Source organism: Triturus cristatus, chromosome 4_2 (assembly GCF_964204655.1).
Source record: "Triturus cristatus chromosome 4_2, aTriCri1.1, whole genome shotgun sequence".
Lineage (NCBI taxonomy): Eukaryota > Metazoa > Chordata > Amphibia > Caudata > Salamandridae > Triturus > Triturus cristatus.
The window spans coordinates 48,731,939-48,758,265 of NC_140586.1; the positions used below are offsets into that span (position 1 = coordinate 48,731,939).

General features: G+C 47.1%; 1 protein-coding gene and 1 pseudogene across 7 annotated transcripts in view; one reads left to right on the forward strand and one right to left on the reverse strand.

The window, feature by feature from the left end:
- LOC146832935 (methylcrotonoyl-CoA carboxylase beta chain, mitochondrial-like) overlaps positions 1 to 2,724 on the forward strand; it is a 35,428-nt pseudogene extending 32,704 nt beyond the window's left edge.
- KMT2D (lysine methyltransferase 2D) overlaps positions 1 to 26,327 on the reverse strand; it is a 1,389,531-nt gene that overhangs the window by 301,013 nt on the left and 1,062,191 nt on the right. For all 7 annotated transcript variants that reach the window (XM_085600422.1, XM_085600421.1, XM_085600420.1 and 4 more), the window contains 3 exons: positions 11,985 to 12,072; positions 11,308 to 11,377; positions 10,890 to 11,122 (listed from right to left, as the gene is read on the reverse strand). In XM_085600422.1, coding sequence (XP_085456548.1) covers positions 10,890 to 11,122; positions 11,308 to 11,377; positions 11,985 to 12,072 — 391 coding nt within the window. The remainder of the gene's footprint in view (positions 1 to 10,889; positions 11,123 to 11,307; positions 11,378 to 11,984; positions 12,073 to 26,327) is intronic.

The following is a 26,327-nucleotide window of genomic DNA, read 5'->3' on the forward strand; positions in this document are numbered from 1 at the left end:
CGCAAATGGTTCCCGAAGGGCTCCATTTGTGCATGGCATATCAAACCTATGAAAATAATAAAGAATACATTTCACAACGATGCGCATAATATGTCCCCCATGTGCGCACGGTGCGCGAAGCGCATCGTGCGTACATGGCCCATCCCGCATAACGTGGGCACACGGTGCGCGCAGCGCACCGCGTGACCACCGTGCGTGCACGGCACTAACTGCGTAAAGTGGGCGCGTGCTCACTGTGCGCGCACAGTGCGCGAAGCGCACCGTGCGCGCACGGAACGAACTGCGGAACGAACTGCGTTAACTGGGCGCGCACGCCACGAATGGCGTAAAGTAAGTTAGCATTTAAAAAACCGTACAAATTCACTGAAAAAACCATAGGTTTCACACACGTTATAGTTAGGAATTAGCATTTAAAAAACCTTGCAAATTCACTGAAAAAACCATAGGTTTCACACATGTTATAGTTAGCTGTACATTTCACTCGTAAAAAACCAATGAAATTCCCCCGTTATAGTTAGTGCAGGCAACTATAACTCACGCGACCGCAATCTTCTTCTGATGACATATGTGTCTTTATGAAAAAAAAATATTTGTAATATATGTATAGCTAAAATTTAATGGAAGAAGATATGGGCAAATAAGTGTCTAAATACAGTATTAGCATCAGCAGAGGATTGCGGTCGCGTGAGTTATAGTTGCCTGCACTAACTATAACGGGGGAATTTCATTGTTTTTTTACGAGTGAAATGTACAGCTAACTATAACATGTGTGAAACCTATGGTTTTTTCAGTGAATATATATATATATATACACACACACACATATATACATATGCACACACACATATATACATATGCACACACATATATACATATGCACACACATATATACATATGCACACATACATATATACATATGCACACATACATATATACATATGCACACATACATATATACATATGCACACATACATATATACATATGCACACACATATATACATATGCACATATACATACATACATATGCACATATACATATATACATATGCACATATACATATATACATATACACATATGCACATATACACATATGCACATATACATATACATATATATATATATATCAATCTCAAAGTATATATATTGGTCGTGCGCTCTCACCTCCGCCTTCTGCGCTGCCATACTGCTCTGCGGAGCTTGTATCACACGGACAAGGTGGCTACAGTGGGCTCGCAGCCCGACCCTCGCGCTGAGCAGTACAAGGAGAATTATGAACCAATAAAAGCACTAGTAACGGAACTCAGAGAGCGGAAAAAATCTGATTGGGGGAGGAGGAAAGGCGCGGGAGCGGCACACATCAAGAGGAAAACTGTTACCCAGAGAACGATTTGATGGGCTCTTAGATCCCGGTTCACCTTTTCTGGAGTTCCCACAGTTTGTAGGTTACCAGTTATATGGTAATGAAGAGGTCCCTACTGGAGGCATCATCACAGGAATTTGTCGTGTGTCAGGGGTTGAATGCCTAATTGTTGCAAATGACGCAACTGTCAAAGGTGGCGCCTACTACCCAATTACAGTCAAAAAGCATCTCTGGGCACAAGAAATTGCTATGCAGAATCACCTTCTGTGTATATACCTTGTCGATTCTGATGGTGCGAATCTCCCAAGACAAGTAGAAGTATTTCCTGACAGATCATATGGCCGTATATTCTACAACCAGGCCTGTATGTCGTCAAAAGGGATCTTTCAGATCTCTGTAGTAATGGGCTCCTGTACAGCAGGCGGTGCCTATGTGCCTGCAATGGCGGACGAAAGCATTATAGTCAAGGAACAGTGCACCATTTTCTTAGGAGAACCTCCTTTGGTGAAGGCTGCTACAGGAGGGGAGGTATCAGCAGAGGAGCTTATCTTCATTGCAGAAAGTCCGGCGTAACAGATCACTATGCTTTGGATGATGCCCATGCACTTCATCTGGCAAGGAAGGTTGTGAGAAGTTTTAACTATCAGAAGAAAGTTGATGTGACAGTAGAAAAACCCGAAGAACCACTGTACCCTGCAGATGAATTGTATGGGATAGTAGACGATAACTTGAAAAGAAATGTTGATGTCAAAGAGGTAATTGCCCTGATCGTGGATGGAAGTAAATTTGATGAATTTAAAGCCTTTTATGGTGACACCTTAATCACAGGTTTTGCAATAATATTTGGGTATCCAGTTGGTATTATTGGAAACAATGGCGTTCTCTTCTCAGAGTCAGCGAAGAAGGGAACTCACTTTGTGCAGTTATGCTGTCAACGAAATATTCCCATTCCTTTCTTACAAAACATAACAGGTTTCATGGTTGGCCGCGAGTACGAGGCTGGTGGAATAGCAAAGGATGGGGCAAAGATGGTGACTGCTGTGTCTTGTGGCAGTGTGCCAAAAATTATACATGGCTCCTATGGTGCTGGAAACTATGGGATGTGTGGCAGGGCTTTCTGTCCACGATTTTTGTACATGTGGCCAAATGCATGTATCTCAGTGATGGGGGGGTAAACAAGCAACAACTGTTTTAGCCACAATTACCAAGGACCAAAAACTTCGAGAAGGAAAACAGTTTTCTTAAGCTGAATAAGCAACAGTTAAAGACCCAATTATAAAAAGATTTGAAGAAGAGGGAAATCCATACTACTCAAGTGCACGGTTGTGGGACGACGGCAACATACATGGCAAAATGTGCTGATTACTGCTATTTACTCTGATTCAAGCATGAGAATCTTTGAAAGTTCCAAAACTGGAGTAGGAGTACAAGTTACTTACCTTCGGTAAGGATGTATCTGGTAGACGATTCTAGCCACAGATACCTTAACGTAGAATTATCCCCAGGCGCGAGACTGGACCCGGAAAACTTTCTTGCCCAGCATCTCTGTGCGCCGGGGGGCGGTACCTCACGACTCCGCCCGACGTCCTCCCTGGGCGTGACGTCAGCGAGGTCACATAAGCCCCATCCCGGCGCGCTGACTTCAGTTTGCTTCATGGAAGTTTTCCGCGCCACAACGCGGAGTCATCACAACAAAACTGAGGAGAGCATGGGAACAGTGTGCGAAAAAACAAAAGAAACAAAAGGAGAGAGACAAAAGTTGAGGAACAGCACCAGGTGGCACCGAGGTGCCAGGAGGCTACAACAGGAAAGCCAAGCAGGAAAAGAGCAGACCACCTCTGAGGAACAACTGTGCAAGCCAGGCGATAGCACCAGTGAGCACTAAAGTACCAGAAGGCCATATCAGTAAAGCCACAGTAGGGAAAGCGTAAAGCACCCCTCCGTGGAACCACCGTGCAAGCCAAGGCGATAGCCAGGCTGGAGGCACAAGCAGTGAAAAGCGCTGTAAGCGAAACAGAGAGAGAGAGAGACTGCAACCACAGACCACACAGCAAAGGGCCACAAGCCCGGAACAGAGGAGCAACAGCAATCCACCCCCAGACTACATAATCAAGGAAGGCCAGAGCCTCTGAAAGGAGCAGGAGGCCAAGGACAGGCAAAAAACCCCCAGCGTAGAAGGCTGCAAGGGGATCAGAAATTGTAACAAAGGGAAAATGAGGAAAAGCAGGCCCCTACACCGGAGAGAAACCAGCTGGAGGAAAGCCTGACAGACAGAAAACGAAAGGACCCCCACAGAAGACAAGCTACCCAGAGGGAGACGAGCGCAGAAAACCAAGCTGAGGGTCCTCGCAGAACGGGGAGGAAGGGCGGGTCGTGAAGGAATCTGCGGCTAGAATCGTCTCTACCAGATACAGCGTTACCGAAGGTAAGTAATTTGTACATCAGAGAGACTACTAGCCGCAGATTCCTTAACGTAGAATAGATACCCTACCCATTCCCAGAAGGGAGGAGGGCCTGCGAGAGAGCCTCCCCACCAGGAGAGACCAGGGCCCCAATAGGGGACATGGCACAAGAACAAGAAGAAAAAGACCAGGATATCCTAAGCCCAACAAAGGGAGAGTGCCCAACACCCCGCAGGGGCAGACATCGCTCTAAAAACCTCAAGGAACAGGAGGGCCACCTCAAACCCTGTGAGAAGAGGTAGACCAGAGGCAGGGCCCACCGTAAGAAACACATGATAGAGAGAAAAAAGGGCTGAATACATCTTGGCCGCAAGCAGCGGGTAAGGCCAGAACAGTTCCACCGCCAACAGCACATGGGGAAAAAGAAAGTACCAGTGCGCAAAGCCCCAGCGGAACCAGAGGCAGAGGCACAACGGAACACCAAGTTCACAACGGTGGAGTAGAACAAAAAGCCCTGCATGCGCCGCCAGCAATAGGCAACACTACGGAACCGTGCACCCAGGACAAGGCAGAGGCCAGGGAGGGCCAGGACACACCCCAAGGGAAAGGCCAGGCCAGGAACACACACAGACACAGACACAGACACACACACACACACACACTGACCCACGAAGAAAAGGAGGAACCGGCAGAAGAGAAAGAGAGCCGGAGGACGGCCCAAGCCGGCCGCCAGAACACACAGGAGGAGGAGGAGGAGGGCGAAGCCCCGCAAGAAACCTCTGAATGGCAGAATCCGCAGGGGCATGGAACAAAAGAGCGCCATCAAAGGGAAGGTCAACCAGCATTTCTGTAATGTTCTCAGGGAATACACTATCCCGTAGCCAGGCATGGCGACGAAGGGCCACCGAAGAAGCCATGGTACGACCAAGCACCTCCGAACGTCCAGAGCTGAGGGAAGAATAAACGCCGCCAGCTCCCGGCCATCTAACACAACACATGGTGCCACAGATCAACACAAGCACCCTCCTGAGAAGCGGAAGACATAAGGGACTCCGCCGAATCCCATAAGCAAGACGTGGCTCTAGCCAACACACAAAGAGTGTTAAGGGCCCGCAAAGCAGCACTGGAGGAGGCGAAGATATTGCGCCCCCAGGAATCTAACCAGCAGGCCTCCCCGTGACGGAGGAGACAACACCGATGGCAAGGAGGGAAAGGCGGTCTGTAAAACTGGGCCCCTGGTAGAAGGGTGGAGGGATAGAGACAGGATCATGCGGAGCAGGACGGTGGCGTTGCAGAAGTGGCTGGGGCATCGGGTCCCCCATGGCAAAACGCCCCAAGGCCCCCAAAAGAGAAGTGTGGAGCAAATCCTCGAAGGGAAGAAGCAGCTCCCAACCACCAGAGCCCTGATGGAGAACCTCTAGTGGATGATCTGTGGGGAAATGGGCCGCTGGACCGCCCATACGCAAGATTCCCGCGGTCGTGGAAACAGCCCGAGCGAAGGCAGCACTCGCCTCCGTAGGGCCCCGCGGCGGGGAAAGCAGTTCCTCCGTGGGCGACAGCTGCAAGCTAAGGCGGCCGTCCCCGAGCCCAACCGGAAGAAGGAAAGGACAAGCTTGGGGAGGGTGGACCGATGAATGGGGAACCTGAGGTGCCTCCGGCGAAGAATGCGACCGTGGTGACGGCGAAGAGCCGTCCTTGGAAGACGCCAGGGAAAAATAACCACGATGCGGCGACCCGTCTCCGGAAAAGATTAAACAAACAGCTGCGGAACCTCTGGAGAAGGCACGGTGCCGTAGAGACCGCCACCGGCATCAGGTCAACGTCGACCGGCGCCGAAAGGAACACCGGAACGACCTCCGCCACAACGCGTGGCGCGGGAGACCGGGGGCTGGGTCGGAGCGGCTAAGGAATGGCGCTGAAAAGGCGTCGACTCTACCTCCGACGATGCAGCCGCCTGCGTGGAGGGACGAGGGGGGCCCGGGAACACGACCCGACCCCTAGCTGGCCCCCGCAGCGCCGTCAGGGCCAGCAGCTGCCGGCGCCTGAGCGGCGTCCTCTCTGCCTCGGACAAGGCTGCCGCCTGCACAGGGGACCGAGGGGGACTAGAGGACACGCCCGAGCCCTGGCAACCTCCCGCGACACCACAGGGACCCCCGCAGGGGTTTGCGGCGAGGCAGAGGCGCCGTGGTCCGAAGGGCCGCACCCCGACGGCACCACATCTTCAGAACCTGGAGCCGAACCGGTCGGTGCCGGAGCTGCCGCAGATGTCCCCGCACACGGCAAGGGTTCGCAGATATCCCAGGAAGAGAAGGGGAAGAGCCAAAGAGGCCGGAAAGGCCTCCATCTGGGCTCTGGTCGCCCCTGCGCTGGGGAATGGCGAATAGGGTGGCGACGCACGGGGCCGCACCACCCGCGGAGAACCCGCGCCCCCAACAGGCCGGAGACCGGGCCTCGGGGACAAACTGCGACATATACCAACAGGTGAGCGATGCCCTTGCGGCCTGGAAGAGGGACGATGTCGGAGACGGAAGCAGCGGTTCTTGAAGCCTTCTGCGAGGGACGGACGCGGCGAGGCCGCCAACCTGGACATGCGTGCCGAAAGGAGTTTCATCCACCGCTCCCGCCGGGACTTCGGCTTTATTTGCCGACACGCCTCGCAGTCCGTGGAGTCGTGGTGCTCCCCCAAACAGCACATACAGATGGGGTGAGGATCCGTCGCCGACATCTGGCGCTCGCAAGACGTGCACGTCTTGAAGCCCGAAGGCATTCGCACACTGTTCTCAAGAAAATGCTGAAAGCAAAAAAATAAGGCCTGAAACAGGCCAGGAACACGATCCGGATCTGCGTTGCACGCGGGAAAGAAGAAAACTGACGTCAGCGTGCCAGGGTGGGGCTTATGTGACCTCGGACCTCGCTGACGTCACGTCCGCGGAGGACGTTGGGGCGGAGTCGCGAGGTACTGCCCCCCTGCGCGCAGAGATGCTGGGCAAGAAAGTTTTCCGGGTCCAGTTCCACGCCTGGGGATAATTCTACGTTAAGGAATCTGCGGCTAGTAGTCTCTATCGGATAAATAAGTTGCTTACCTCCAACTGTAGTTCTCCAGTATCGGAACCGTTCATAGATTCACATGCGGCCCACCCACCTCCCCTGGGAAGGCTCATCTTTGTCTCTCAGTTACTTCGTTTTGTATGCACCTTGCTTAGAAAAATCTGAGGGACTAGAGCTTCTCTCAGAAGTTCCACAGGGTGGTATCTGATAGGTTGTTTTCTACGTTTGGTCCTTTTTTAAAGAAGGACTTGGATATGTTTCTAAATAGTGAGGCCTTAGGCCTTTAAGTCCTATGTCTATCGTGACATTACTTTTTTTTAAATATACCGGGGACTCCCGTCTCAACGACGGGGAATGAATCAAGGATGTGAACCTATGAAAGATTCCAATACCAGAGAACTACAGTTACAAGTAACTTATTTTCTTTCTTCTGATGGATAGTAATTCCTGCAGATTTATCAGCTTAGGAATGAGGTCTAAAGAAATGCCTCCACAGGAGGTATGACTGACTTGTGCTGGTTAATCAAGAAAGCCATTCAACTTAGCTGGGAAAAAGGTATCAGTCACTGCGTCCCTGAGACACAAAGCAGTAGTGCTTGACAAAAGTATGCAAGGATAAGCACAAAGATGTCCAGTGGAAGTCAGCTACCAGGAAAGCCCTGGAGAGAACGAAGGAGGAAACCAGGGCTTTAGCAGAACGGGCATGAATGCCTGAGGAAGAACGTTCTAGGCTAAGGCAAAACCAATCTTGATACAGTGGACAGGGCTAAACTGGGCATTTGGTCACCAAGTTACTGCAGCAAAGCACACAAAAATGCTTTTAATCCACTCTTTCTCGTTACAGGAAGGCAACGTAATATGATACTGAGTGGTTGCCATCCAGTCTATGTAGTTGCTCCTCCTCTTTGTTTGGAAGTGGAAAGAAGGAAGAATGGAAAGGTGATAGACTAACCAATGTGTAATGCAGAATACATCTTGGTTAGGAAGGATGGGCAGGTAAAGAGGATGGACTTATTCAGGTAGAAAACTGTAAAATGTGGAAAAACAGTTCTCTAATCCCAAGTACTGAAGTTATTTATTGCCTTCTGTGCATCAGTTGAAATGGTAATTCGATCAAGAAAGCCAATACAAGATTTGAATCCCACACAGGAACAATAAATGCAGATGGTGGAAACAGAAAACCTTTAAAAAAAATGTTACATAATTGTCTATCTAAACAGGGAAGGTAGATAGGGAAGATACATGAAGGCAGATAAAGCAGCCAAATAGAAGTTAACTGTAGCCACTGAAAGACTTTCCTGCTACAATGCAAACCATAAGAAGTTGGAAAGGAGGTTGAAATCTTCTGACTAACACAGAACAAATCTCTTTCATCAACCTGTATAGATGAATTTAGTAGCAGGAACTATAAACCCATGCCAAAGTCCTGCCCAAGCACTGGCATACCATGCACAGAAAGCCAGGTTTTGCACATTATCAGCATGCTATATATTAACTTTCAGACTTAATGGCTTTCTACAGCAGTCCATCTGCCTCGTTTGCCCCTCAATCCTTCACACAAACTACATTTCAAAAACCAAACTGTGAGGAAATAGGGTGTATTACAAGGTGTGGTTGTGCTCCCTCATCGCGTAATACACTTTGCAATCCCTTTAGGTCCAGTAGGTTTCGTCTTTCAAACCCTCATCTTAACCCTGGGTAGCTATGGCACTGAGCAGCAAGGCTTACACAGGAAAAAGAGTAAATCATTCAAACTGCACTCATGAAACCCCGACACCAATTTATAAAAATATGTTGTATTTTTAAAATAATTTAGACACTAGAATTAAAGATCCACTGGAGGGTTCCAGAGTTATAGATTTTCCAAGCAATAATAAAACAAAGCAATTTCACTCAACTACAAACAAGCCTTTGCAAAGTCAACGAACTGGACACCTGGAAACGTTTTTCAAGGAATACTAAGGTAGGTGTCAGTGCGGCCGGTTAGAAGTACTTGGGGTGACCGACTCTGGCAAGGAGCTAGTCAGGGGGACCAGCAAGGTCCTTAAGAACAGTTACCATCAAAGAAGAAGCAGTCTTTCAGCAGTTCCAGGTACTTCAAATGCATTGCAATGGATTACTTTTGAGTGGTCCTGATGCAAGGGATGAAGAATGTTGAAGATGCTCCAAGGATGCTGTGGATGCGAGTGGTTGACGAGGGTCTTCCTGCTGGAATTCTCCAGTCTACGAAGATGGTGAGGGGGTCCTGGTTTCAGGGTCAACGTCCCAAGAAATCCTCTATGGTTTGGCTGAAGTCCAGTCGCCTGATGTCTAGGTCACAGGTTAATCCTTCCTGTGTCGATAACTCACCTTCTGAGTGTACCAGCAACTCTCAGACAGCACTCCTGTGGCTCGGCAAACTCTGGTGCATTGGGTCTTGGTCCTCAGTGCTGCGCGGTGGTGGTGGTACTGGCTTGAAAACTTTGGGCTATCAATTTGACCCAGTAGGATTCTTCAGCTGTTGTGTTCCTGTGCTGCAAACAGGAGGCCAATCAGTTCTTTTGGCTTGACTGGCTTTTCCTTAAGCATGACACAGCAGGCACAGTCCCGCTCTACGCAAGCCAGCAGGTGCAGTCTTCGTCCATGCAGTCTCACTTTGTTTGTCCCTAGGTGCAGTAAGGCAGAAGTCCTTCTGTCCTTCTTTCAAGTCGGTTGAGATCTGAGGTCCGGGTGCCAGGGGTGCCCCTCCTATGCTCAAAAAGTGACATCAGGGCAGGATGTGGTTCTTAGCCAATGGGCTACCAGGTTACCTGCCTCCTGATGACAACTTCCTGGGAAGTGTAGCATCTGCCTAACTCAGGATGAATCATTCATCCCACATCCATAATGGCGAGACCCCTCTCTGAACACTCAGAGCTCCGTAGCCCACACTCCGATGTGGCTACCATGGGACTACACGCCCCTGGGAAAAACGGTTTGACAACTGGCTTCTCCTCTTCTGTCTTCCTGTTTCAGCCTGTCTGGGTAAACAATAGAGCAGCCTCTTTACCAAGTGTTACCCATTTGTCCTTCTAAGGCAGCTTCTCCTTTGAAGCCTACCTTATGGGCTAACACCCTTGTGGCTTCCTGCAGGAGGGAAGTAACACCTCTATCCCATGTAGGGCCCTATATTGTCTTTTACTAGAAGTAGTTAATAAGTTTCCCCAGGAGGGCAGAACACTGTCTGCAGGATAAGCCCTGTGTATATCAGTAAATGTGCACTGGAAACCTTTGGCAATTAAAGTGGCAACTTCTAAAGTTGTATTTTGCCGACATTAAATTAGTTTTAACTATTAAACCAGATTTAATGCACTGATTCTTTTGATACCAAACAGCACCAACCTTAGCAGTCAGATTCGAACGTTAGCAGGGCTGGGGTGCTAGCCTGCAACTCTGCACTGGTCAATAGGGCTACTAGCCTTTCCACAGTAAAAACGACAATGTAAAAGTACATGCCGTAGGGCTCATTAGGCCTGCCATGGGGGTGACTTACATACATTAAAATGGGAGGTTTGGGCTTTGCCATTACATTAAATGGCTAAGTTGAGACAGCAGTTATAAACTGCCCTTCCAGTCTGCAGTGGCAGACTGGGAGAAAGGTTTAATCTTGTCCCACTCAGGGTGGTACAACAGTTGCTGCAGTCCCTGGGGGCCTTGAGAGGTACACACATCACTGACCTGATGCATTCATTCATTGCACTCTCACAAAAACCAGGTGTTTGATATCTGCTCAGCCTAATATCCCTTCATACCCACATTAGCCAGCCCTTGTGTCTTCAGACTTCTTATCAGGTAAACTGTATGGCTTGGCCATCAAACCTTCACATGATCTTCCGTAAATATCCTGACCATGATACTTTGTACCTTAGGACAAGCGTGCTAGGCCACCATCCTGACCAAGATCTCATACCTATAAACAGCTAGCTAGATAACGTCCCTGACCCAAGCCCTTACAGTGCCACACAAAAAGCTAGTTGAAAATCTGACCCAGTCCACACATTCTGCTGAGCCTATGACCTGATCCAGACTGCAGCCCAATCACACTACCAAATCACCTACCTGATCCAATTGCTTTTGAATTTTGCCCTGCTGCTCGGTGACCAGTTTCAGCTTTTCAGCCTCTGCCTCCGGAAATTCACGGCCTGCTTTCTTAGCTGTACGCTGCTTTGCACAAAGAGCCTTTCGGGACTTGCGGTGAACACCAATCTGTTCCTCCAGGGCTTTCAGCTGCATCTGCAGGAGTTGTTGGGTATGATACAACCACTCCTCATACTGACGTTGGTCTGCCTCATCTGTAGCAAGAAAAGCCGAGAACGGGTGTCAGAAAGGAGATAAACACCAATACGCACCAAGAGAAGCACTGCATTGCCTTAACAGGCCAACCTGCATTCCAATTTTCTTGCACAGAGTATTTGATCCAAGATGGAAAAATTGGATAAAATATAACATCAAATTAGCTGTGGTATAACATACTTACTGATAACCCCTTGTGCAAACGTTGGCGGGTTTGGCCGAGCCTGTGGTACTGGATCTGTGTTGCACCTTTCCTAGAATGGTATTTAAAATTGAATTAATTTTAGCATTGTAATGCTGAATATGCCATATGACACTTTAGATTGAGAAAGCAGCACAAAATGTATTAACCTAAGGCATCTATAAGCCTTCTGAAAAGGCCACTATCCCTAAATCACCTACCACCTCTATACTGCAGTCTACTACACCCTTACATCAACATACACGAGTGCCCATTAAGTCTCAGCAACCCATTACCTACGAGTACACTGATCCAACACATCAACACTGACCAGAGTATGCCACACTTCAAACCTCTATGGCTCTCATACAAGTATCTGTCACACATCTGTACTCACATGAGGGAAGCACTAGGCCTCCACATTCAGAATGTCCCACAACTGCTCAGCATCAACTTCAAGACCACTTCATTCTCCTCCACTCGAGTGTCCCATTCCCATGACTCTCATATCGACATGAGTATCCCACTACCATACTATTCTACACTGAAGCCAATGCCAAAGTCTTCATACTATTGAATAGTGATTCACACCTGTAACTCACTGCATTCACCAATGTTTCCTGCTTCTGGGCCTCACACAACTTAACAGCATCTCACTACTGCACTTCTTCTGCACTCACCTGAGAGATTCCTGAAGGGAGATGGTTCTGAACTTCACTCAATCCTGGAGCTCCAGATAACCGCTGGGCGAGCAGAGAAACTTGTTGCCTTCAGAAATTAAATGAAAAGTGGCATTAGCAAATATATACTGATAGCAAAACCTTTGTTATGAATACTTCAAATTCAAGCAGAAGCAGGATTTGCTTGCATTATGAACTTATATCAATATAAAATATGCAAACAGAAAGACAGCCTTGAGCAGCAGCAGCCCTTGTATTTAATATGGAGGTAACATTCTGAATTTGCCTTCGGGTGTTTACAACTGCACTGCACCGAAACGTAACTTCAGGGCTCACTTCAGAGCACCTTTTACTTATCAAGGCAGTTAGAAAATATATGTCAAAAATTAACACATCTTCGTAGGATCCATAACAGAGCAATGTTTCTCTTTCGGTTATCGTGGGAAGTTGATCGATTATGAGGCTGAATGGACGGCAGTTAATCTAAAGGGTAGGATGCTTTCAGTGTGTTGAGAGTTGGTTTTGTGGCATTACATATTCAATACATTTCAAATTTGCAGTTAAGGCAACTGCATGCAGAAACAGGTTGGCTTTCAGCAGTCCCAAAACTGGAGGTAGACCAATTGTGCCCCCTGTGGTGGAATCATGGTGTTTCAACATTTGTTTCAACATTTGCAAACTAGTACTCCAAATGGCTCATTAAAAGTCTTTTCAGATTGTACTTCTGTAGCAAATACTCTAGGGGTAACACTGAGCAAAGAGTGTTAGCGGGCACCCAGTTTTGTGTTCGGTTAGAGGCCAAAGGGTAAGCTTAGGTATATACAGTTCCAAAAACTCTAGTAGTGGAGAGCTTAATTTGATCCCAATTTCAACATGGATGTCAGTATGATTGTGAAATGTACCTAATGCAGGCACACTGTCACATTGCAAGGTAGTCTGGCTATTTGGAGACAATACAGCACATGCAGCCAGCCCAAGGATGCAGAAAAGTTTTGTAGTGGAGTACTTTACTCCCTCTTTTTCCAAGCGGCCCTTAATTGATTTCTTTGGGATAAAACTCCAATTTTCATCACTGATGGGAGTATTTTTAAGTGAATATAAAACCATTTTAATTTAAAAACGTGGATTTGTTGCTGTAATCTAAAATTGCAATGCATCTGGTGACTAGAAAAAAATGAATTCATTTCACAAAGGCTTCAGAAGGCCCTCATGCAGCATATAGCTGTCGATCTCAAGGCAGGAGGAGGGTTATGTTGGTTGGAAGCTTGGGAACATTTCCAAGAACCATCTATGTTTTTCTTTTGTAAGTATTTGGCAAATTGGAATAAAACAAGTGAGTAGGACGCTAATCTGGTCAGCTGAGTCGATATGCTTTTTATGAGAGAGAAAATGAAATTACATATATTCATTTAACTAGGCTATTACAGGGATCGTGTCAGGTTCATAATTTGCTTTAGAAGTTGAAGAATTTTGCAAGGCAAGAAAAGTTGAATTTTCAACCACAGCAACAACTTGTGGAATAACGAAGATCCGAGCAATGAGTAGAAGAAAAAGTTACTTTTTTGACGAGAGAAGATGGATCTGGCACTAGCCAATCTATGTTTTTCTATAATCAGTTACACTCAGAAGTACGATCTGATAAAGTGACATTGCATTAAGAGTATTTTCTTGGGATGATCTCAAGCTATTGAAGGCTTTTTAGAACATGTACATTCATTTGAACCTGGGATGACGAAACTCGATCAGCTGAGCTGATCAACAAATGTAAATGTTGGACAAAGGATCAGGAGGAAACCTGGGGGAAGCAGCGAAACTAAAACCAGAGATGTCACCAGTTCACTGAACATTCAAAATGAATGAAGATAGGAAAGAGGTTCAGGTTTGCCTATGTAGTTAAGGTGGAATCATCAACTTCATGTACTTCCTGGATGTGCATGGTTAACTTGAACTCCAATCTATCCAATCTGCACTCATCTTGCGGAAACTGCTTTCAAAACTCAAGAATTGAGTATGGCTGATTTGTTGGAGACTAAACATACACAAAATCTCTATATTTTTATTTTTTGCTCACAATATCTGGATAAAACACCACCAAAGGCAAGCCCAGAGTTGGGTGGGGGGAATTAAGCCTCAAACACTGCCACAGATTGGAAGACCTTATTGTACAATCTACCAGCATAAATACAAAAACAAAGTGTGTGTGTAGGGGGAAAGAGGCCCTGCACCGCTTGTCTTTGGATCACGATGAATGCCTTTGAATTAGTGGGGCACATCCCACATGCCCCTGCACCCTGATGGAAACTGCGAACAGAGGCAACTGGCAGTTGTATCCGCAATGTATTCGAAATTGAAAACAGCGCCGTTTACATCCACATGTGGGACTGTATTCTCTCATGCTCTCCAAAACTTCACACTTAAGGGTCAGGACGCCGCCACCCAATGCATACAGCAAATGCCACACCTTTAAATACATCATTCAATACCTCCCACAAGTGCCAAAGGACAAACACCCTTTTCAACCATGCATTTCAAGAGGGAGCCGAGGGACTCAAAGAAGATCGCAGTACTTTGCAACTGAGCAAGGGGTATAAAGCCCTATACAGACAATGCAACGCAATGCAATATATTTGACCAGCCATCATGCCAAACACCCACCATCATATCCGAGCACAAATCTACCATCTACTACCGAACAGCCAGTATCAGAATTCCACATAGCCAGCATTATACGCTAGGTGCTAAGTCACACAATAATAAAAATCTTCAGTCATGTATTAATTTATTGGTGGTGAGGAATTGCAAAATTGATTGGAAAATGCAAACTAATAGACACCTTTTCAATTACTACTGCCGTGCAAAAGAACAAATTCCATGTTATAAACATGGTACAGACTAACTAGAGTAACCATGCTTATTTTGTTTCCACTTTAAAATCAAATCAGTTCTCATGCGAAACTAGGGTCATACACACAAAGAACAAGCTACTTTACATTTGGTAATGCTCTTTCTGGTGGATACTATAATTGCAGATTTCTCACTTTTAGTAATCCGCCAGGTGGCAGACTGAACCTTGAACAATTCGAAGCATCTACTAATGACACACCAATAGGTTGCACCGTCATCTGCGTGTCCCAGGAGGTGATCACACAGAACTGTAGAACTGCACAACCGCTCTGCCATGATCTCAGATTGCCATCAAACTATTCTACACCCTCAGGAGAGGCTCAAACGTGACAGACTGCAGTGATACTGTACACAAAACTAGCATGGGACTATTTGAGAACCCTTAAAGCCAAATCTCCAGAACAGAGAGGAGGCTGGGTAGTGAGAAATTTTCAGCTACAGTAGCCATCAGAAAAAGGTAGACAAAGTACTTCTAACCTCAGATTAGATACCTTTTGAATGAACGCCGAAGCACTGACTCCCAAAAGGTGGAGGTTTTAGGTCGTGGACTTACACCACAAGCCATGTGGGATCAAGACGGCGAAATGGCCCTCACTGAGGACTTGTTAGAATAGTAATGTTTAGTTGAGGTGTGTATGCACACTGAGGTCACCGCTTGAGAGATACCCAATAAGGTAAACCTCTCACCAACACCATAGTGGCAGCCTTACATTTGGAGAAGTGAGCCAGAAGGCCATAATGAAGCTCCTTTTTAGCCAGAGTATAGAACGTTTTAACATACAGGGCCATCTACTCGGACAAGCTTCGCTTTTCGAAAGCATTCCTCTTTTTGGCCACAGCAAAGCCTAAACAAAGCTGATCATCTACCCCGTTCTCCTTCGTGTAGTCAATGTACAAGCTAAGCCCTCTACTGAGCCAGATTGTTAAGCCTCTCCTTCGAGGGGTGAAGAGGGACGAAGAAGGCAGGTAGAATGAAGGACTGTCCCATGACGAAGAAAATAGGGTCAAGATCACAGCATCAATTTGTCTGAATAGAGGTGCTATATGGAGGTTGCACTGACAGCACCTGCTGCTCACAGAAGTGTCACACAGAAGTAATTGCAATGAGAAATACGGTCCTGATGGTCAGCAATATTAGTGAGGAACTATGCATAGGTGTGAGAAGTTGGCCTGGCATATGCTGGTCACTAGTTATAGTGGCCACCTTGCACCAGTCCAATTCGACTCTTATGGTAGATAGGTTCAAGACAACCTTTTAAAGAAAGCTATCCTAGTGGTAGCTGTGGAGAGCAGCCTTCAGGCTAAGTCTCAGAGGAATGTAAAGCAGCTTGTTTTACCTTATAATCTCTTGAATTACCAAATGAAAGGACACCACACAGGTATATATATCAAATATATATGTATTTATTACTAGACACACTCTACTAATATCTTTATGAGATTAGAAACCAGGTACACATTCAAATGTCAACGTTTCACAATAAATGAAGCACAAATATGGCTGGAGCCCTAGGGGCGTACCAGACCATATACTAAGAAAGTGGTATAAGGATGTCGACTTGCAAAATAACAAGGCCTAGGGCCTGGGGAATCGCTGGGGCTTCACTACTGCAGTGTTAGCAGGTAAGTAACAGGCCCACAGGAGACGCGTGCAGTGTGTGAACACAGCCGCGGGTTTCCTATTGGTTATAATGGTGCAAGTCGCAGTTAGATTTTTACTGTTCTAGGGTACTTCTAGGAAGACTACAAGCAAGCCACTTACAAGGTAAGTATTTCGAGAGCCAACACACACTTGGGCACCGGAGTGCACGAGTTACCTCACCCAGGGAAGCCGGGTGCATAGGTGTCGGGTCGCGTCGCTGTTTTCTATGGAGACCAAAGAAAACTTGCTGCTTGCGTCGTCTGAAGAAGTGTCCGGTGGAATCCGAAGGTGGATTCAAGATGGAGGAGACCTGAAAATTGAGGGGACAGTGTTCAAAGTCACTTGCCAGTGACCGGTGGCCAGCAAGATGGATGACCACAGATGTCGCATCGATTCAGGTCGTTGATGGTGTTTTGACTCTTCGCTCACGAGGTCCAGGAGAGATCGACGATGACCAGCAGCTGGATTTGGAGTCTCCCACGACGTGTGCAGCTGATGGCAGTGTCGGCAACCGGATTGGAGCCAACAAGCCATGCCAAATGCAAGTCTCGTGTAGACTGAAGAAAGTCGATGGTGCAGACCAGCAAGGTCTGATGGACTCACCCAGCGAGGGTAAGTGAGGGCAGGCCCGGAGCAACCAGGAGAGCCCTTTGAGTCGTTGAGAAAGTCTTCGGGGGACCCACTAGCCAACGGGCAAGTGATCGCGAAGACGCCGCCACAGGAAATGCTTCACAGGAGCCCACGGTCACTCGGGACAGGGTAGGCCGCTGATTTTTGGTGCAAGACCTGCTGGGGGCTTGGGCCACAAATGGTCCAAAGCACAAGTTCGTAGAACGTTGTTTAGGGTTTGCACACGAAAATAGTGCACGGTTCCCATGTATTGCAGTTCCTCGTCAGTCGTGGGGTCCAGACGCCACAGCTTCGCTGGGGACTCAAAATGGCCATCGAGAGGTCAGGAAATCCGCTTCTGGGGTCGCAGGGACTTCGGACTCCGGCAGGAGCGGGAATGTTTGCAACCGTTGATTAAGGTTATTGGTGCCTGCCAAGCAAGGGAGACACTCCTTGACTCCAAGGGAGATTCTTCTGTCTTCCAAAGGTAGTGGAACGTCGAAGGGCCAGGATTCTTCTTTGTAGAGCGTCGTCCAGGGTTATCTGATTTGTAAGGGCAATGCTTGCTATCTTATGTTAATGTTAAGGGGAATTTATTAAGCGCGCTGACACCATGAGTTTCCTGGCGCTGATAGACTACCAAGGTTGTGCAGAGGAGACTTAGCGGGGACGTGAAAAAAGCAGGGTTTTCAGAGATTTCCTAAAAGACAGAAGAGAAGGCTCAGTCTTGAGGGAGAGTGGAAGGGAATTCCACAGCTTAGGTGCCAAGTGGATAAAGCTGCGACCGCCTAGTCTAGAGAGTCTGAAGCGAGGAATAACCAGAAGCTGGAGATTGGAGGACCTCAAAGTACGGGAAGGACAGTAAGGGGTGACCAAGGACTTCACAGAAACCGGGGAGGAGCCGGTACGGGCTTTAAAAACCAGGCAGCAGACCTTAAAGGCTATTCTTTCACTGATAGGCAGCCAGTGTAATTGGTGGAGCAGAGGTCTAGCCGACTGCCATCTTGAGATTTTAAAGGCAAGTCTTGCGGCCTGGTTTTGAATAATCTGTAGCCTGGAAAGCAGGGATTTTGGGAGGCCAAAGTAAAGGGAATTGGAGAAGTCTAGGCAGGACATCACCAATGCTATTATGACCTGTAGCAAGGCTTCCGGAGTCAAAAGGTGGGCGACTTTCCGTATTCTGTAGAGCTGGAACATACAGACGGAGATTACAGCACTCACCTGAGCCTTGAGATTGAGCTCAGAGTCAATAATGACCCCGAGACTCTTTACACAATCAGCTGGAAGGGGCGGAGGACCGAGCTCAGAGGGCCAGAACTGAGGACCCCAGTGGGAAACGCTCCTCCCAGGAAGGAGGAGCTCAGTTTTTCCAGGATTGAGCTTCAATTGGTTTTGATTCATCCAGTGCTGGATGTGTGTCATAACCGCCTGGAAGTTGGTGATGGCGTCAGGGGAGGTGAGGGGGAAAATAATTTGTAAGTCGTCTGCATAATTGAACACGGTGACGTCCCACCTGCCCAAGGAGTGGATAAGGGGTTGGAGATATAAGTTAAAGAGAAGGGGAGACAGAGATGATCCTTGGGGAACACCGCACAACGACAGGGCACTAGTAGCTCTGAAGGGGCCCAGTTTGACAGCTTGAGATCTTCCCTCAAGGAAAGACCTGACCCAAGTCAGGGCGAGCCCACGAATTCCAGCTGACTCGACACGGTGGAGTAAGATGGCATGATCCACCGTGTCGAAAGCTGCCGACAAATCCAGTAGGACCAGTGCCTGGGAGAGACCTCTGTCAGCATTACTTCTGAGGTCATCCAGCACAGCGAGAATGACAGCCTCGGTCGAGTGGGCTGGTCTAAAGCCCGCTTGATTTATTTCCAAGAAATGGGATTCCTCAATGAATTGCGAGAGGCAAGCAGTGACATGTGCCTCTAAGATTTTAGACAGGTAAGGCAGAAGGGAGATGGGCCGATAGTTTGCGAGGACCGCAGGGTCCGCGCCAGGCTTTTTCAGCAAAGGCACCAGGATAGCTTCCTTGAATGACTTTGGAACTATTCCGGAGCTAAGAGAGGCGTTAAGTAGGGATAAAACATTGTGCGGGAAAGTGTGACAGATCTCACGGAACACTGAGGGAGGGCAGCAATCTTTGGGAGAGTCAGATTTTACACGCATAGCCAATTTGGCCAGAGAGTCGGAGTCAAGAGTCGGGAAACAAGTCAGAGTAGATGTATTAATAGAAGGGGCTGCGGCAATAGCCGAGAAGGGAGAATAAGGGATAGAATTTTTGATTGCCAGGTTTTATCGATAAAGGAGTTCAGGGCATTGCATGACTCGGCAGAAGGGGCCTGGTTGGGGAGTGTCCTATCGTCTGATGTTAATTCAGCAAGAACCTTGAATATCTCTTTGGATTTATTAGGGGCAGTTAGTATTCTCTTAGAGACAAAGGCGGCCTTAGTGGTGGTGATGGCATTTTTATATTCCTTACGTGCAAGCACGTACGCTTCCCTATCGGTACTAAGGTAATTGCGTCTCCACCTACGCTCAGATTGACGTAGCTCAAGATGTCAAAATTTCAGGGCTGAAGTAAACCATTTATGAGATTTACTATGTCGGGAGCGAGGGAACCGAGAGAAGGGGGCAAGTTGGTCGCTAGCCATTGTGAGCCAGTCGGTGATATTTGCATCCAGGACTTCGACCCCTAAGCTGTTACTAGAAGGGGGTTGAGTCTCTGCGAGAAGGGAGAGGAAGGCAGGAAGATCGAGAGCATTCCATTTCCTAGCGGCCCCACCCTCCAAAGGCGGCAGTCTAACCAGGCCCTTCACAGAAATGGAGGTCTCAATCAACGAGTGTTCTGACCAGACACATGGGGAAATGATCGGGCAAGAGAGTGATACCCCCAGCGTCCAGATGTGATCCAGAATGTGACCCCCGATGTGAGTGGGAGTGGTAACATGCTGGGTCAAATTTAAGCTGAGGAGTGCCTCGGTCAATTCGGTAGCATGGGGGCCGGCGTCAGCCTGTTTGTACCAATAATGAAAGTCGCCGAACATGGCAATAGTGAAGATAGGGGAGGGACTAGCTCTAGGACCACTCCTCTAGGAGGGTCAGGGGAGGGGGTGGTTACACCCACTTCCCTTTGTCCAGTTTCGCGCCAGAGCAGGGACAGGTAGCCCCTGAACCGGTTTGAGCTGGCATATGCACAGAGGAGCCTACTGCTCCCCCAGTGCAGGACTTCAAAGCACTCTAGGAGTGCACACACCCAGCTCCAATACACTAAATCCTGTCTGGAAGGTGGTGACACCTCCCTGTGACAGGATGCCTTTTGTTGGGCCTCCTCCAATGCGAGTTTCAGTCAGCAGCAGGAGGGCAGCCCAGTGTCTGTGCTGGTGGCATCCATTTTGTGATGCCAGGGCTCTATAGGATTTCTATTGTTTTACATGTCGTCTCCTCTAGAAAGGTGGGATCATGCTCCCGACTGATGTGGAGGTATGATTCCAAGTTGTTTGACACCAAACACGACATGTTTTGATGCAGTCATTCCAAAGTTAGCATTTTAATGCACTTAAGAGTATATGGTTTAACCGCATCCACAAACAGCCATAGAGAATAGACTCTGGTAGCTGCAGAGGGGCCCTGCTCGGGCAGAGGCACCCCCTCACATTGTAAACCAAGCACCCTGTCCTCAGGATTGATGGGGCCTGCCATGGGGGTGGCTGATAGGTTTATATGTGTGTGTATGGTGAGATATAGGAACCTATATCTCAGGGAGGCGTGCTAACACTACCTCACACAGGCTGCAGTAGCAGGCCTGTGGTGTCAGATTGAGTCTGCTTCCCAGGAGTGGCATAATACATGCTTCAGCCCCTGGTAGGCCTGTGAAGTACCAATGCCCTAGGTACCTACGGTACCATATACTAGGGGCACATAAGGTACCACAGTATCCAATCACTAGTGCATCTAATATGCACACCAAGTCGTTTAGAGAGAACAGAGAGACTGGGGCCCTGATTAGCAGGGACCCAGCCAGACTATAGCCAGAAACCAGTGTATACATCAGAAAAAAAGTGGGGGCAACATAAGTGCAGATCCTACTCTACTACAATAGGTTTGAAGGGGATGTGCATCAAAAACTTGAAGACCAATTGAAGATTCTATTGAGGCATAATAAAAGGCGCAAGAGGTAACATGAACACAAACTGTTGAATTGAATAATGAAGATCGGTCAGGCAAACATAGAAATGCCAAAAAGATGAAGTAACCTGTAACCAGCAAACCAGAAAACCTTCCTCCCCTAGAGATAAAACAAATATCAAAACATCTGCCAGTTTCCCCTAGAGAAGGTCAATTTGATGGCACCCGCACCAGAAAAAACTTAACCCAACAACTAGAATAGATTTGGGAGATGTGCATCAAGCTGCAAAAATGACATTCACCATCTCTGTGGACCGATTGAGCCCACTCAGTTGGTGTCGCCCAATCTCCATACATGTCGGTGTAGGTTGTGGGGGTTTGGGCCCTTGACCATGCCCCGTTGCAGAGATAGAAGGTCCTCCAAAAGAGGCATATGCTCAGACTTGGGCAATCTGAATACCAAACTCTACTAGCCCAATCAGGACCTATCAGAATAATCTGGGTCTGGTCTAGGGTTTCCTTCTTCAGAAATTTGAGCAGTGAAGTTAGAGGCAGGAAGGCAACTGGGAGCCCAGAGTCTCACTGCAGGCAGAATTAATCAGGAAATCTCTTGGTGGAAAGTAAAATACGAAGTATTCCTAGAAACGTGCATTCTTGGCAGGAAGAAAAAAAACTAGCCACAGTAAGCTCAAAGGGCTAAGAAACATTGAGCAACCTCTGGGTGAAAACGTCACTCCTGGCACAGGACCTGTGACCCACACATCGCACTGCACATGGCAGTCGTATTGTCCTTCTGGACATGATCCGGTTTCCCTTTGATGAATTGAAGAAATGCCTTCAGAGTTAACTTCTAGCACTTTGATGTGGTGGCTTTGCACTGCTGGGGACTAAAGGACCCGAGCTCCACCTGTTTTGGACGACCATCCCCAATTCAGAAACTATTTAGAAGTCACTATTGTGAGCTCTTGCTGTGGTAGGGAGAACAGTCTGCTGCAGGGTAGTTGGTGCCCCACAGCCACCCAGAAAAATAGTTTAACACAAATCCTTTTCCCCTCAGGCTATTACAACGCGGTCGTTAAAACGACTGCGTTGTAACAACGCATACCATTACCCCGCTAGTCATAACAACTTGCGCAGGGGTCAGAAGGTGTTGGATTTAAAATCCAACACCTTCTCACTTTTGCGCAGACTGGAGTTGGAATAGTAAATTATACTATTCCAACATCCAGCGCACCCCCCCCCCCCCCAAGCAAGTCATTATAACTTGCAGGGTAATGGTATACATTGTTACAACGCAGTCGCTGTAACGACCGCATTGTAACAGCATGCAATGAAAAGGCATGCGTTGTAAGGAGGCATATTCTAGAACCCAGATGGGAAGACAAAACATCTAGATCATAACCTGAAGAGCCAGGACTTGTTACGGGGGTAGAAATAATGGCATGTTATGTTCAGGATGGAACCTGTGAAGAGATCCTCTTTGTAGGCTGAAGACAGGACTTTGGCTCCTTGATTAAAAAAATCCCAGGGATGACAGATCAAGGGCAGCGGTCTGGAGATGGTCTGCGACTGATTGCAGTAAAACCGCCTTGAGCAGTCAATCATTGATGTATGGCAATACATACATGCCCGACCAGCACAGGACGGACACAACCAGCGCCATCACCTTTGTAAACAATCAAGGAGCCGAGGTAAAGCCAAACGGCAGGACGGTTAACTGAAAAATGCTTCGACCATGAACCGAAGGACAAGTTGCTTAACTTCGATAACGCCTTATCTGGTAGAGACATGATCTAGCCACAGATTTCTTACCTTGGAATATCCCTGGCGTCATACTGGATCCGAAAGATTTTATATCGAGCAATACCCTTACACGTTGGTAGGTGGCGTCAAGCGGCTCAGTGCGATGTCAGCGTCGTCTCCGCAATTGTGACATCAGAGTCATCTATAAAGGCAACACCTCAGAGAGCTGACATCAGTTACTTTTCACAGCTTTCCTCTCCAGCAGCTGAGCCATGAAATGCATTGACATTGGTGTGTTTCTGAACAACTAGTGCCCTGTAAGGGAAAAGTTCTGACTTTAAGAACCTGTCCATAGTGCATGGAGGATGGGTGGGTCAGTAAGGAATCTACAGCTAGATCCTGTCTATCAGAAAAGGCGTTACCGAAGGGAAAAAACTAGTTACTTACCTGTACACTATGGTTCTCCAGTATTATCTTTCATAGATTCACATGCTTGTATCTTCTCCGTCGTCATGGTGGGAGTCTCACGGTAACAGAATGACCACAGCAGTACTAATATTATTTGGTAACCAAACCTCATTATTATTTGGTCCAAAACTCAGCCAATCAGCTGCCAGCCCTGACATCACACTCCCCAGCAGAGCCATCCTACCTCAGATTTCCAACCCCAAGTGAGAGACCAGGATATATCTAGAGATAAAGAGGTTTTACCTGAGAAATGGGGAGGCGAGCGGGCCGCATGTGAATCTATTAAAGATAATACTGGAGAACCATAGTGTACAGGTAAGTAACTAGTTTTTTCTCCAGTATTCAATTTTTCATAGATTCACATGCTTGTATCAGAATAGCGAGTAGTACTTCTACCAAACTGCGTTCCCAGGATAGAACCCTAAATAGTCTGTGGGCTCTGCTCCTTTGTCTAGAATATTACAATTCATAACAGTATTCAAAATATTTAAGAAAATAGTTAGGAAGACATATATACATTTGCAATATGTATACCAGAACACACACACACATATATATATACACATATACATATCTTGATAAATACCTTATTGAAATAGATGACGTAGAACTGCCTGTCCCACTGCTGCATTCTTTTTCCAAGCTGCTTCTAGACAATAGTGTCTAGTGAAGGTGTGTGCATTTTTCCACGTCGCTGCTCTGCAAATGTCCGGCAAAGACACTCCTGCAAATAAAGCCATAGAAGTTGCCATTTTTCTTGTAGAATGCGCATGCACCTTGGCTTGTAGAGGTTTTCCAGCTGTGACATGACACAAGGAGATCGCCGAAGTTATCCACCTTGAAATACTAGATCTGGAGAGTGCCAGACCTTTCCTGGGACCAGAAAAGGCTACAAAAAGCTGGTTTGTTTTTCTGAAAGATTTTGTTTTATCGATGTAGAATTTCAAACACCGTTTAATGACTAAAGAGTGTAGTGCTCTTTCTGCGGATGATGAAGGAGCTTTAAAGAACGTATGTAACACCACCGGTTCATTCAGATGAAAGTTGGAAGGGACCTTAGGAATGAACTTTGGATTCGTTCTAAGGATAACTCTATCTTGTCGGAATTGGAGAAAAGGTTCTGCAATTGAGAAGGCCTGAATCTCGCGGACCCATCTTGCCGACGTAAGAGCTAATAAGAAGGCCGTTTTCCATGAGATAAACTGTAAGTCCGCCTTATGTACTGGTTCAAACGGCTGTTTCATGAGCTGTGTAAGAACCGTATTAAGCTGCCAAGCAACTACTGGGCATTGCACCGGAGGAAACATCCTGAAGAGCCCTTTGAGAAATTATTTTATAACTCTTTGAGACCAAAGAGATGGGCGGTCAGGAACTCTCGTGTACCTTGAGATAGTGGCCAAATGCACTTTTATAGACATACGTGACAGTCCAGATTTAGCCAAATTTAAAAGATATGGAAGAATTTGTTCCGAGGAGGCGTGAAAAGGATGCAGATTTTTAGATGCACACCAATGACAAAATCTCTTCCATTTAGCCGAATATGTTTTATTTGTAGAGATTGCTCGAGATCGTGACAAAATATCCCGGCATTCCTGAGAAATATTCAAAGATTGGAACTCATGTTCGTGAGATTCCATGCTGACAAGTTCAGCAATTTCAAATTTGGATGAAGAATTTATCCGTTGTTCATAGTGATTAGATTCTGCACTAATGGAAACTGTATCCTGGGTGCCACTGATAATTTGAGAAGTTCGGAGAACCAAGCTTGTCTCTGCCATGCTGGGGCTACCAGAATCAAATGGCATGGTTCCGATTTCATCTTTCTCAACACTTTCGATATTAGGGTAAATGGAGGGAAGGCATACGCGAACATCCCTGTCCAGCACATCTGAAGAGCATTGCCTCATGAACCTTTTTGTGAAAACCTGCTTGCAAAGTGCTTGCATTTTGAGTTGTGGCGATTCGCAAACAGATCTAGCGATGGAATGCCCCATTGATGGAAAACACTGAGAAGCTGGCTTTGGTCCAATTCCCACTTGTGAGAAACATTGGACGATCTGCTCAGAACATCTGCTTGTGTTATCACTTCAAGTCCAGCACGTTCCAGGAGTGGACATGTTGTGAATCAGAAGCCACATCCAAATTTCCTGCGCTTGTTTCGACAGGATTTTTGACTTTGTACCCCCTTTTTCTAGAAGGTAAAACATTGATGTTGAGCGGTCTGTTTTGACAAGTACTGTCGAATCGTGAATTCTGGGGAGAAATGCCTTTAATCCCAAGAAAAAAGCTATTAACTCCAGCAAGTTAAGGTGAAGTTGAGCTTCGCGGTTTGACCAGTGACCCTGAATTTCGAGTTCTTGGAGATGCCCTCCCCAACCTTGTAGTGAGGCATCCGTCATCATAACAAAACTGTGATTCTGCGGTTCAAAAGTCAGTCCTTCTGCTAAATGATCTCTGACCTTCCACCATGACCGGACCTTTCGGATCTGAGGAGTGATCACTATCCGATCTTCGAAGGATCCTTGATTGAATCCATTGTTTGTCTAGAAGCTCTTGAAGAGGCTTCATGTGAAGTCTGCAATTGCGAAGTAGGGGAATACAGGAAGACATCATCCCCAGCAATGATTTGTAGATTCTCACTGAAACTCACTTTATTTGCATATGCGACGCCAGGCTTAAGATTTTTTGACTACGCTCCTCTGAGGGATAAGCTTTCGCTTCCTTTGTGCGAATTATAGCTCCCATAAATTGAAGGGACTGCGATGGCATGAGGTGCGACTTTTCTAGATTGATTTTCAGACCCAGACGACTGAAGAGGTCCATGCAACATTGCAGAGAGCGCTGTGTTT